This window comes from Primulina huaijiensis, chromosome 12, assembly GCF_012295235.1.
Source record: "Primulina huaijiensis isolate GDHJ02 chromosome 12, ASM1229523v2, whole genome shotgun sequence".
NCBI lineage: Eukaryota > Viridiplantae > Streptophyta > Magnoliopsida > Lamiales > Gesneriaceae > Primulina > Primulina huaijiensis.
The window spans coordinates 4848159-4861243 of NC_133317.1; the positions used below are offsets into that span (position 1 = coordinate 4848159).

General features: G+C 33.0%; 2 protein-coding genes and 1 long non-coding RNA gene across 9 annotated transcripts; all 3 read right to left on the minus strand.

The window, feature by feature from the left end:
* Window positions 1–377: 377 nt before the first annotated feature.
* LOC140990255 (thioredoxin-like 3-2, chloroplastic) lies at window positions 378–2509 on the minus strand. Of its 2 annotated transcripts, none has more exons than XM_073459861.1 (5): window positions 2110–2506; window positions 1287–1361; window positions 991–1057; window positions 732–749; window positions 378–621 (listed from the first exon to the last, which is right to left on the minus strand). In XM_073459861.1, exons 1-5 carry the CDS (start codon window positions 2427–2429, stop codon window positions 517–519), a joined length of 585 nt encoding a protein of 194 aa, XP_073315962.1. In that variant the 5' UTR covers window positions 2430–2506; the 3' UTR covers window positions 378–516. The 2 variants fall into 2 exon arrangements, with proteins under 2 accessions (XP_073315962.1, XP_073315961.1); XM_073459860.1 differs by having other exon boundaries at window positions 380–621; window positions 732–874; window positions 2110–2509.
* Window positions 2510–5496: 2987 nt separating this feature from the next.
* On the minus strand, window positions 5497–10152 carry LOC140990632 (RNA pseudouridine synthase 5). Of its 5 annotated transcripts, XR_012177676.1 has the most exons (14): window positions 10004–10152; window positions 9843–9900; window positions 9605–9679; window positions 9428–9518; window positions 9095–9257; window positions 8842–8929; window positions 8589–8670; window positions 8329–8404; window positions 8142–8209; window positions 7520–7589; window positions 6627–6702; window positions 6446–6551; window positions 6229–6322; window positions 5497–5663 (listed from the first exon to the last, which is right to left on the minus strand). XR_012177676.1 is itself a non-coding variant. In XM_073460422.1 (13 exons), exons 1-13 carry the CDS (start codon window positions 10101–10103, stop codon window positions 5589–5591), a joined length of 1116 nt encoding a protein of 371 aa, XP_073316523.1. In that variant the 5' UTR covers window positions 10104–10152; the 3' UTR covers window positions 5497–5588. The 5 variants fall into 5 exon arrangements, 3 of the variants coding, with proteins under 3 accessions (XP_073316523.1, XP_073316524.1, XP_073316525.1); XR_012177677.1 differs by lacking the exon at window positions 7520–7589; XM_073460422.1 differs by lacking the exon at window positions 6446–6551.
* A 657-nt stretch (window positions 10153–10809) lies between these two features.
* Window positions 10810–12837, minus strand: LOC140990324 (uncharacterized). Of its 2 annotated transcripts, none has more exons than XR_012177630.1 (3): window positions 12460–12837; window positions 11128–11469; window positions 10810–11058 (listed from the first exon to the last, which is right to left on the minus strand). It is a non-coding gene; the product is annotated as an uncharacterized lncRNA (long non-coding RNA). The 2 variants fall into 2 exon arrangements; XR_012177629.1 differs by having other exon boundaries at window positions 10812–11058; window positions 11128–11265; window positions 11391–12837.
* Window positions 12838–13085: the final 248 nt, after the last annotated feature.

Below are 13085 nucleotides of genomic sequence, written 5' to 3' on the forward strand. Positions count from 1 at the left end.
TCTAAATTCCAAATTTAAATCAATAATTATGATGAATTTCAGATATTTTTACGAGTGAGTTTCATTTGAATTCTAAAGTTGAAATCCTTAATCGAATAAAATCTTTCATCATAAAATTAAATCATTCCATTCCAACACAATCTAAAAGTTAAAAATATAAATATGGAAAAAATGATAAAATCCTTTGAGTAAGTCTTTTGTGACACGGCATCACGAATCTTTATATGTGAGACGGGGTCAACCCTACCGATATTCACAATAAAAAATAATACTCTTAACATAAAAGTAATCTTTTTTCATGGATAACCCAAATAAGAGATCTGTCTCACAAAATACGACCCGTGAGACCGTTTCACACAAGTTTTTGCCAACTTTTTTGTGATGAACGTTGAAGACAAGAAACAAGATCAAAATTCTCTTTCTCTACAAGAAAACTAAATTTAGTAATCATTCAACAAGGGATATATTTTCCAAATGAGAGGGAAAATGTCAGAAAAAAGGATGTCTCAAAATAGATTACAAGCTATTTTCATTTTCTATCATTTCTCTAATCTCATTCACTACCAAATAAGCTTTGTGGCCTCCAATCACCTCCGACTGTTTCTTCCCATCCCTCCAAAGCTGTCACACAAACAATGTAATCCTCTATATAGTTATACTTGCATTTCCTATAAAGCTCGAAATAATGATCGTAAATATTGTTTTATACATAAGAAGTGCAGGCGATATACCTGGATTGTGGGCATTCTCTGTTCAGATTTTTGTAGTCAAAGGGTGCAGAAACATGGAAAGATAGAAAAAGTTTTCCATCAAATTCCAGAAAGTTCGCATAAGCATAGATACAAAGAAAATCATAAGTGGGCAAAAACAGCTCCTGCAGCACATTCCGAGCATATTCAAACTAATGGAAATACTAAACTAACAAAACAAGATGTTCCAAATTTATCATGATTGATTTTGTGGAGCAACAGTGTACAAAGAGGAACTTACAGTAACTCCAGCACGAACAATGAGCTTATGGGGAACATTGTTGACATCAATTGCATAAAATCGAATACTGCATCAATAGAATAAAGAAACAAGTTTAGGGTGTGGGTAAGATATTTGAAAAGATGACATAAATGCACATGCATAACCTCGTGCATGCGTAAGGATATACATACCATGGACCATCTTGCAAAAGAAATAGATGATAATACAAGTTTCACTATCACTTCAATGGAGGAGAAATGAATCTACAGACCAGATTGAGCACTAAAACAAACAAAGCTTGAATGGTGACTAACCTTGGATAATATTCAGCTGCTAATTTTTCCAGCTTTGGTTTCAAATATATACATTTCCGGCACCAACTTGCCATCCTACATAACCAAATTATTCACATACTTAGCCACCAGTACACGCCTAGATAAACATGAGCAAATAAGTGAAGGATGGATACAAGAGATACTTATCAACTCATGTGATTAATTCTCTCAATATACAAAAATTTCAACATGATTAACACTGGTTTAGTCAAAGCAACGGGATTACACATGACTGATAAATTAGAAATAAGTAATTTAGGATCAATGATTCATTAAAGTATAAAATCCAATGACGACCAATATACGTCGAGTGAGTATAGATGAAAGTTCTGATTTCAGTGGATAGCTTTGATTTGAGAAAAGATTCAAACTTGAATTTCAGATGAAAGTTGAAACCAATATTAGGTGGGTTTAATGATAGACGAAACACGATGTACACTTCCAGTGCACTAGCTAGAGAGTTCCAAGTAAGACTAAGGTAACTAAAAGTCTTGGTAGCACTAGGGAGTCGTAAACTTTAGGGGTAAACCAAGTAATCTACAGTCTACACAGAGAGAAACTGATGCACTTGGCTCCTATCAGTCAAGCTTCCATTGGCACTACACTACAGCTTGGACCAAATCAATCCAAAATTCCTAGAGCTTATCATTGCTTCTCTGTTTCTTACTCTTCCTAGCTAAAGCACTTGAATTTATCCAACAAACTGCACAAAAGCAAACCAACTCAAACCAAAAGAATTTGTAACAGTGACAACAAAAGCAAGAAGAAAAATAAAAGGTCGTACAGCAATCCAAACTCATACCACATAACCACAACAGATTCTTCAAGCTGTTGAGCCTCGGCAACGACTATATCGAACTGGGATTCACTGGAAATGGGCTCCAGATTCATCGAAAGCTGCAGGCTTTCCCCACCCGGTTGTGCAATCGAGCTTCCTTCATCATAACTGCTACTCTGTAATGCTAATCCCTGAACCTTAATCGGCTGGAAGTCAATTCCAAACTTGATATGTGTTTCATTGATAGAAATGGGTTTTCTCTGATAATCAATCAAGCGATTTGAATAGTAGGGTGATGGAATTCTTGAATTGTGAGTTGTTTTGACCCACGCCAATTTTTCCATAGCATCCAAGGCGATGAACACTTAAAAAATGGGCTTTGTTTTGAAAAGCGTCGCTTTGAACATCAGAAGCTGCTGCTTTTTTTATTTTTGTATTTCTTTTAATTTTTTATATAAAAAAAAACATCTCCATTTGTCTAATTTATTTTTATAACAAATTTCACATTAAATTAAAATATAAAACTCATTTATAATCATATATTTAATCTTGTTTAATTGATTTATTAATGAATCGACATTTTAAATCAATGTTTAAATAATTATTTCAATATATATATTAAATAAACAACTTGATTCAATTCAATTAATAATTAACTTATTTTATCTTAATTAAATAATATCGTCCGAATATTCGAATATTATTAACAAATTTTAAATGATTATTTTTTACTTATTCATTATGAATTATAACAATATTCGAGTTATGAGTAGTGGTCTTTTCTCATATACTAATGACATATCAACGTTGCTAACTTTATTTTTATGTTCTTATAACTGTGTAACTGTGAGATGATATTGCAGATGTGATGTCGATATATAAAGTGTTCTTATTTTATTTAATAACTTTGCATTTAAAAATCACATAAATAAAAAATTATAATTACAAATATATAATTTTTATGACTTTCAGTTGTATTGAAAAATGTAGGCGAAAAAATATTGTTGGAGATTGTGAGCAGGAAATTGCATGTAAAATGAAGAAAAAGTGGAGTTTATTTATGGATAAAGAATTGGATTTTGTAATATATAGTCGTTGGTGATACTAACTAAAAATTTAGGGTCCGATTCCAGCAGGTGACGCTAGTCCAGACATAGACTTCGAATTGGCTCTGAGCTTGAAATCACGAAAAATACCGTTAGAAGGGGGTCGGGAAGGTGTCTCGGCGTAGCCCTTCCGATGCTCAAGTCATAGAATGAGGATTTAAGAGTGATCAATTAAGGGTGCTGCTGAAAAGTAATATAGTGAATATGAATGAGTTGGACACTCAAACATGATATTTATAGGAGAATACATGGGCATGTCATGGGCTTTCTACCTTGGCTAGGGATGGGCCGAGGCCCATGATCCGGTGTGGGCTCGATTTGGATGGGCCCATCCCTGGGGTATCAGTTGGGATTATTTTTAATAATTTTTATATATTTTTCTTATTTATTATTATTTTTTTGGATTTTTATCAAATTATTGACTCTAAAGATGCAATAACACGGAGAAGACAAAATTGTTCTAAGCACTGATAGAACCAGAAATGCCCTTATTTCCAACAAAGAAGATGACGAGTTATCCACATTTTATTTTATGGTCAGAGACGAATTGAAAGCTAAACACTGAGAATTCTAAGATTTCATAATGAAAAAACAGAGATGTCTCTAATCATGAGGTATAGATATAATTTTGTCAATTCATTTGTTCTGAATGTTACATGAAGAATATAAGTAAGATGATATGACAAGAAGACATAGTATATAAAAGATCAAACGGATTCAACATATTTTTTTAGGATTTTTTAAATTTAATTAAAATTGAGATAATCATATCATCTCAATATTCAATTTTTTTATAATATTAAAAAGCAAATTAGGGTTATATTTTTCTGGCCGTTAATATTTGTTTAAAAAAAAAAAAAAACAAAGGGTGCATTTCATTGTGCGGAAAGAATATGCGCGAGAGGCATTCTTTCGTCACACGCTGAAAATCCTTTCTAGCATGATCCCATTCTGAGGATTCACAGAAATACCACACACATCCGTGCGTGATGTCCTCGGTCGTTGGAGGTCGAGGATTACAAAGCGTGCTTCAACACCGTTGTATATGCCCTATATTTTAAAATTTTCAAGCACGGAATAGATAATAAATACTCAGTTTGCGGATGAATCTCATAAGAAAACAAAAAGAAATATGTGGTATATTGAAATATAGAGAATTACTATTGTTCCAAAAAAAAATTTAATTTGTGGGGTCAATATGCATATTACGTAGAGATAATAATTCTTATTGTTCTAAATTTGTGTCCCTCAAAATTCGGATGAATAATGATAATTCCATCACGTGTGGATGAGTCGACACGTCTCACCTGTGAAACTGTCTCACATAAGACCTAGTCTTATATAATTTTAATTTTAAATTAGATTTAATTATTTAAACACTTTTAAAGTACTAACTGATTTATTGAACTTCCTAATATTATTTTTACGGCAATCATTCATTTAAACCTAATTTATTAGCATATTAGTGCATTAAGTCAATATAAAGTATTCATCTTCCTATCTCAAAAAAAAAACTATTCATCTCCTAACATTTTCAATTTATTGAATATATAGAGCTAATTAATTAGCATATCAAACCACGATGGCACTATGGAGAAGCTTAAAGAGTTTGAGTTTAATTGATTAAATATTAAATGATATGGAATTGAGTGTTTTTTTTTTTTTACAAAATGACACATAATAAATATGACATTATTATAACATGCTACAAGTCAACACAACTTAGAGTTCAGTAGAATATTTTCAAGAAAAGACTTTCATTTATGAGTCATTAATAAAAGTCTCTCTCACATAACATTCAATGCAATATATGACAACAATTTCTATTTTTGGCAACTACACATGAACGATCCCAAAAGAGTAGTTCAAATTCGAACGTAAAATTGTGTTTTGTAATAACTGGAAAAAAATATTAATCTTCACATACATTCTGTATGGAAAAGAATGTATGGAAATAAATATCGATGTAATTCAGATATATGCATGCATATATCTTATACGTAACTCTCAAAACAATATCTCATTCACACATAAAAGAATAAGTCGTTTAGAAGGAAAAAAAGGTGCAGCCACACAAGGATTTCGACGGGTGCAAAATGGAAGTGTTAACATATATTTGGAGTGGTAATCTTGGTGTAGCATAACAATTATCCAAATAATGATTGTAAAATTATTTTGTCAGTAATCACCACATTTTAATTGATTTGCAAACATAATATGAAGAAAATTCGAAGGATGTTTAGTGAAAAAACAATAAATTTATATCAATCTACAAATTTGAAAACAAAAAAGAAACAGGCTGGGCTGCGGCAACTAAATAAAATTTATGGCAATATCTTTCAAGCTTGTGTAACAAATTTGCTTCAGGTGAATTATTCATGTAAAATACAGCATATTTCACATACCATCTTCTGCTTTAGATTCTGTCTGTGTCCGTAGAATAGATGGGAGAGGCGCGATGACTTCAATAACCTTCAAAATGAAAATAGATTTGTTTAAACTCCAGTGTGATCAAGCTTCTAATCCATGAAATCGCATTCAGAAAACTAGTCGTTCTTGTTTTTAGTCATAGGTTAACAACTTAATGCATTTTGGCGGGAGTGAAATGTACCAATTTGAGAAACTAGGCATAAAATGTGAAATTTCCTAATTGCGAGGCGATTAATCTTATTCATAGCATTCCCATAATGTCTGCCCCTGATCCGGGCCATAGAGAGTATAGAGTTTCAGTGACACACGTGACAATTCCATGAACTGATCAAACTCTTACAGCAGTATATACTGTCCTAAATTAAATGTTAAGAGTATCCATTTTTTGGATGCCCCTATATAACTCTTTTTTTTTTTGTAGAGTAGCTTGCTGGTCGTTTAGGTGGGTAACTGACCGCATTGCAAAAAATGATACGAATGCAACACTTGTTAACGAGAAATTTAATCGATTCTCATCCAACTTCTCATGTAACATGAAAAGACTTCATCGAAGTTCATTCAGCAAAGTATATGAAAGAATAACGTGTGAACTAATATGTATACACACCTCGTGTGTCACTGGATGGGGAAAAACTACACGATGTGCATGCAGATGGTACCCACAGTCTCCAGGTACAGGTTTCTCAGGTCTCTGATAACCTCTAAAAGGGGAAACATAAAGAATTAAGTACGTAAACAAATGAACATGGGAAACATGAAATATATATGTATGTATGTATGTACATGTGTGTTTGTGTGTATAATTCGTTAAAAACAATTCTCACTTCATCCATAAATTTTGTGTTTGTTTCAGTAATCAGTTGAGCCTTTTGCATCACTCAACTTTTGATAAACTCCACGTGTTTAACTTAACATAATGGATTATACATTCTGGATAATCATAATAATGAACAGAAATTACAGGTAGGGTGAAAGAAATTCAGTGTGACATCTTATAAGTTATACCCGTCTTGAGCAAAACACTCATCAATTTCATGATTGACACATTTTGGCTGCCCACCTGTACAATAAAGAGGATCGCCTGCCGAACAATGAAGACTAGATGTCAGATCATCTTTACTCGTACAAGTCACAAATCAACAAATATTTGATTTCAACAGGTATAGAATTTTTCACTATACAAAAGTAAACTTCAAATTTAGAGGTATATTTGGTTCATGGAAATTAGGAACATCATCGAGTAAGATGTATGTATAGAAAAATTTCACATTCAATGGTTATGGATATCAGATATTTGTGAGTATTGCTTGTTTCCAGTTGCTGAACATTTACTTGTTGTATGTTTACAGTGATGAATTTATTATTGTTTACCTTTATAATATATCTTTTACAAACGACGTCCTTTATAGTTGAATTTGTTTCTCGAAAAACAGTTCAAAGTTTTTAAAATTCCCTGTCCAGAGGAAACACATTAATCCAAAAACAATGTTGCACTGCATCTACCAATTGTTAGTTGCTCACATTTACTAGAGGAAGCGGCATGTCGGGAAAAACCTAAAACTTTCAAAGTTCTGCCAAAACACAACGTAGTGTTCCAGTACTCAGCAAGAAGGTCGAAAAATTGTAAATAAGAGGACAGAGTGATGCTGAAACAAACAACATGGTTTTTGAACTATAAAGACTGAGATTCCCATAAAAATAATTACTAAAAACAAAATCCAGTTCTATGAAGTGTATGATTGTAGATTAAGGACACAATGAGAGCCACCTTTTGAGAGCAAGAAAACACCATTGTTGGTTAAATTAAAGCTTAAATGAACATTTATTATTAATTCTACACCACATTGAGAATGTGAGATGTTTGCGAAACAAAAACATAAAACCTATTTCAAATATACCTATGAGTGGATGCCCAATGAAAGAGAGATGAATGCGAATTTGGTGTGGCCTTCCAGATTGAATTTCAACCTTTCAACAGAGGAAATATAAAGAAGGTAAATTCTTGAAAAAATTTGGTGTACGGTCAAAGAAGGAAGACAAAGGTTAATCAATCTTCAATGTCATAAAAGTTAACTGTCAACAGGCAGTTCACCGTTGAAATAAAATAGAATGAAAAAATGATCACTGCGATAACATATCCTAGGAAGGTTTCATTATTCTTCTGCTATTACAAAATTACGAAGTATTTAGACCTGCAGCTCTCATTATAACACCACCAGGAATGATGGAACCACACACTCTACAGAGACACACAAACACATTATTTATTGCACAGCATGTAAACGTAGAAAGTGATTTCGAACTTTTATTCACCAAGCCACAAATCCCAATGAAAAATCACTTCTCTACTAAGTAGATAGTTATAAGGCACTTATAAATATAAGAAGTGAAGTTTCTTCGGGGGGGGAAAAAAACTCAATACGTTAAATAGCTCAGCAACATCTCATAGGTACAATATATGAAGAAGGTTAGAAATATGCAGTCATATACTAGTATACTGCTAATCAGCATTCAGCACACCTGAACCAATGTGGAATTGCCCAGTAAATCTCTCTCCAAAACATTAACTTTACTCAAGGCTGATTTCCCTGGTAATTTTTGTTTTAGAGGACAAAATTATTTAAGCACAATAGACTGGTAGAAGAAAAAAGGGACAAAAAAATTATATTGATGTGGGATGAAAAAGTCTAGAGAGAATTTACAAAACCGGAACCAGAGGCGACATATAATCCCTTCGCAACACCGGGATATTTCACCAGCCCAATGGGCTGATCAATGGTAACCTGCATAGAAATAATTCAATTCATAATTATGAAAGAAGCAATGATGGCAGAACTGACTACTTGCTCACCATGCAGAAGTGAATAGGTTATTTGTTTTCTATCTTGGAAGTTCAACACATTAATATAATAGAGAAACAATGGATGGCGAACTGAATGATAAACACAAGATTAGCACTATTATTACCTCATCCTCAGCAATCACCCCACTTACTAGGGCTCGATATTGCTTTGTGATATTCCTTGTTTTCATCCGGAAATCATTTTTCCTGTATCGTTGCAGCATTGTAGAATTATTATATCACCCGTACACTTAAAAATCATCATAATTTCCAAAAAATTCAATGAAAATTGAGCAAAATAGGGAAAAAATTCACGATACTGCCTGAAAGAATTCAATGGCAGTTGAGAAAAATATTGAAAAGAAGATACTCAATTACCTACAGATCTCCAAAACAGCCGTCCCATCTGCGAAAAAAGCTGCAAGACAAGATTTTGCGAGCTTCGTCTTTGCACAGAGTAATATACCTAGTACAACATAGGAAATGACAAACAACCATTTTGACATTATCTTCCAAAACAGACTATTATTTATCATTCACTGATGGGTCAATACAAAAGGAACTCTGAAGCTGAACACCATGAACTGACAAAATAAAATCTGATATAAGCACAAGAATCTATGAGAACAACCAGATGTGCCCCTCCCCAGTCGATGAACTGGAACTGGAACTGGATGGGGCTCCTTACATCCTGATGTGGTTGCTACATGTCGTTGGAGTTGTGTCAACACAGTTCGCTGCTGAAATAGTCCTCCAGGCAGAACTTGTAATCCCGAGGGTTTATTAAGAGCAATCTAAATCAAGATATTACAAAAGTTAAAAAAAAATAAAGGGATTGGTTTCAGAATCTGAATACGCAACGGCACAAAATAGCATCATAACAGTTGCGATAAGATGAACAAGTAATCTGATTCATATAGTTCACAATACATAGAAGCATCCCAATTCAAGTTCAGATTTTTACCACATCATCATCCTCGTACAAAAATTCCAGCACGTATGGAGCATCAGGTTCTTTCCAAGGAAGACGGTGGTATGCTAGCTCTGCACCACTTCTGCAACAAAATTTTATCTAAAGAATCAAAATTCTTTCTTAAACTGCAGATACATGGCAAAATACAAAGTTAAACCATATACACACCTGAGAACTGTATCAGGTTCTGTGACAACGCAGCCATCTACTGTTATCTGCTTATTATGAATTCTTTGCAGCCAGCTGTTCAACAATCAGTAAAAAAATCGAAAAATTCCAGCAACCCGTAGCATAAACAGGAGGGAATCTAACGCTCGTATCCACAACCAAAATACTTAGAGCTTAACTAAACTTCTGGGATTATTATTACCACCAACTCAAAAAAACAAGAGAACTTAATTATTACCCGTGTAAAGGAGCGGAATTCTTGTACTTCCTGGAGTAGTATTCGATTATAGATTCACCTACAAATGAAGACATTAAAAAAAATCATTCAACATGCACACGATTCATGAATCTATGTTCCAGAAAACAGGGATACTTTATACTGGAACACGCTATTCATACCGGCATCGGAGTGGCCGACGGTATCACGGTAGCATATGCCGTCATTGAATTCCGGCCATGGCTCTCCAATTCGGATCATTTTTTTTCCACATACCAACATATTCGATGGATTTATTAATTATCAAAGAACTTTTTTTTAAAAAAAAAATATTGAATTTCAAGGAGCAGTGGATCAAAAAGTATATTACATTTTTTAATTTATTATTTTAATTTTGACGAATATAATTATTTTTTTATTATTTGAAAAAAAAAACTTGATAATATTGATAAAAAAATAATAAATAATATGAAATAAATTAATAGTTATGTTAAAATTTTAAAACCAATAAATTTACAAACAATAATAATGAATGATAATATTATCAAAATTAGGGAATAATAAAATCTTGATTAAATCAAAATGACCACCCACAATACCCATTTAATTCAAATATTAGATTTAATTCATTCGTAAATATGATGTTTCTTTTATAAAATCATATAAATCAATTTATTCAGTGTGATTTTGATCCTTTTTAATAAGATATCGTTAAATCAAATAAATTGACTTTCTAAATAAAATTCGATATTTTTATGTTCAATGTTTTATTAGATTTTTTAAATAAAATTCCAATAGTTTAAAGTCTAAAAATTAACATGCTTTTTTTGGAAAAAAAACCAAAACTTGTCAAAAAAAAATCCCATAAAAACACGAATCAAATTAAAATATGTTGTTTTTATTCATCTGAGTTAATCGAATTTTTGGTAGAACAAATTAAAATAAATTTTCTATTAAAAATCTGATAAAAATGGAATATTAAAGATTTAAAATTTATTTTAGTCAGTCTGCGTATAAGAATGAGAAGGCAGAATGCTTCTACAGAAAAGGTCAAATGCATCAAACACTTGATTGTTCTTGAATATGTTATGTTAATGTCCCAAAAGGCTTCGCCTACATTGTAGCTGATCTGTCTTATGATCTCTTGTACTCAGGCTTCAGCTCATAAGATCCTTGATTCACTCCCAAGTTATTGTAGACGTCTGCACAGGAGCTTAAGCATGTCTTTTAGAAATTGCTGTCAATAAGATCGGGACATGAGTTGATAGCACATGAGGCTAAGGTCAAGAAAATAAAGAGAGCATACCTCAGGCTGATCAGTCTCAAGAATCAGTTGTTACAGTGTTCAGTTTGGTTGTTTCTCAAAAAGCTTGAACATGATCGTTTCCATCTCTTTTTGTTCTTTTTGCGTTTCTGGTCTGTTTGCTGGCATCTTCTACTTATCCTGTCCAAACGTTACAGAAGGTTTTATTCATTTCTATGATTAATCATTAGGGGAATTTGTTGTGCACAACCAACAACTAAAGACAGTCATTGGATGAGTAAAAGTTAGAAGGTAAGATTAATCACTGCTGTTCCAGATGTCTTGACATCCGCCATTCTGAACATCGGTCTCATATGATTCCACTCCACTGTCATTTTCAATGATCTGCATAAAATTCAGGGAAAGACAATATGATAAGAACAACTTAACATGTTCGACTGTTGCTTTTGTGATAAAACCAAAAATAGAGAATAAACGAATGTTAGCTCGATGTGAACAGAAATTAGGAGCAGAAATTTCACTTCCTAATATGTGAAACAAGCATAAAAGTTTTTCAACATGTCCTGAAAATACCATTTGTTCTGGAAGTTTCAGATTCAATACTGAAAGCAAAGAAAAAAGAGTGAGCAGGTCCCAAGAACAGTGAGGAAAAATAAGGTTTTTCTAATATTAACATTCACAAACTTAATAGCCAACAGAAGAAGTGAAGTAAACAAGTGCCAAAATTGAACACGCTAAAAAAAGCAACCCTCTGTACTTGGATTTTGAGAAACAAGTGCAAGTTGCAAATTGAACACATGAATGAAATTTAACAGCTGTCACCATTTTTTCAATATCTAATCCACAAACTTATGAATAGCATCAAATCTTTTACACTTTTGTAAAGACATCAAGCAACTGAACACACTAAATCAATTCTTTACATTGAAAGAGGAATTTTGGGGAGGGAAGTGTATCGGGTATTGTTTCCATGGGATGATATGCTTGGTAGGAGTGAGTGACAGATGGAAGGAACGACATTAAGGAAATATGTTTTTAAGGCCGTGTGGCTGTTCATTCAAACTTTCGTTTCTCTTTTAAATGGGTGATTTTCGTTCATATTCCCCCGAGAGAGTGAAATAACCAACTCCATTTACAAGACTCCCTCCATGGAGCATAAGTTCTAAACCCATCATTAACTTTCGCATTAGCACAAAACGGGACCAGAGATATACAAAATCAACTACCCAATTCTTGACATTAAACCACATTGGCGCATAAGCAACTAAGCAAGTAATCGATAAAGGATAGACAAAGCAGAACCCAGCTCTCAGTTCACTACCAGGGGTAAAAGAAACTACAAAATTGTAAATTAGCTTGAACAGTACACTATACCCCGATTTGAAAATAGAACTTGGAGATCAAAAGACACACAGAGCAAACCTGTAAAGTCAAATCTGCTTTAACCCAAGCCATGCAAAACCAACGCCTAGTTAAACATAAAAGTTGCACGTCAACGATAAATAATTGACAACCAAATGTTCTGATTTTTTTCTAAAAATGAGAGAACGGTCCAAAGACCTCGAGAAACCTATAAGAAAGCAAACAAAAGTAAGGAGTAGTGACTGGGAGAAGAGTCTCCCATGAAATCATCCTGAACCAAAGGAAAAAGGCCTTGCCAGTATCAAAATGGCTGTTGCTATTCTTCACCACCGCGGCGGCGTCATTGTTCGCTCTTTGATCGGCCATCAGGTTTCGGAGATCACTCGGGTTTTTTAACCGTTTACTGGTCATTTTGTGAATGTATAATATAATAAAATAAAATAAAATAAAATAAAATAAAAAAAAAATTTAACAAACTAATATGTCACGTTTTTTGAAAAGGCGTGACTTTCAATTTATTTTTTTAAATAAAAAACAAGTCACGCCATTATTATTATTTTAAAAAAGGGTGTCACGCCTGACTTTCAATTACTTATTTTATTTTATTTTTTAAAAGCAAGTCACGCCATATCCAATGA

Excerpts from the sequence above, each read along its gene's own strand:
- LOC140990255 (XM_073459860.1), bottom strand. The coding sequence starts at position 2,429 with ATGGAAAAATTGGCGTGGGTCAAAACAACTCACAATTCAAGAATTCCA. Across the intron at positions 1,362-2,109 it reads GAATCTGTTGTGGTTATGTG|GATGGCAAGTTGGTGCCGGA; the intron begins GTATGAGTTTGG and ends TTGGTTATGTAG. Across the intron at positions 622-731 it reads AGAGAATGCCCACAATCCAG|CTTTGGAGGGATGGGAAGAA; the intron begins GTATATCGCCTG and ends TTTGTGTGACAG.
- LOC140990632 (XM_073460422.1), bottom strand. The coding sequence starts at position 10,103 with ATGTTGGTATGTGGAAAAAAAATGATCCGAATTGGAGAGCCATGGCCG. Across the intron at positions 9,901-10,003 it reads CGTCGGCCACTCCGATGCCG|GTGAATCTATAATCGAATAC; the intron begins GTATGAATAGCG and ends CTTCATTTGTAG. Across the intron at positions 8,405-8,588 it reads GGGTGATTGCTGAGGATGAG|GTTACCATTGATCAGCCCAT; the intron begins GTAATAATAGTG and ends ATTTCTATGCAG.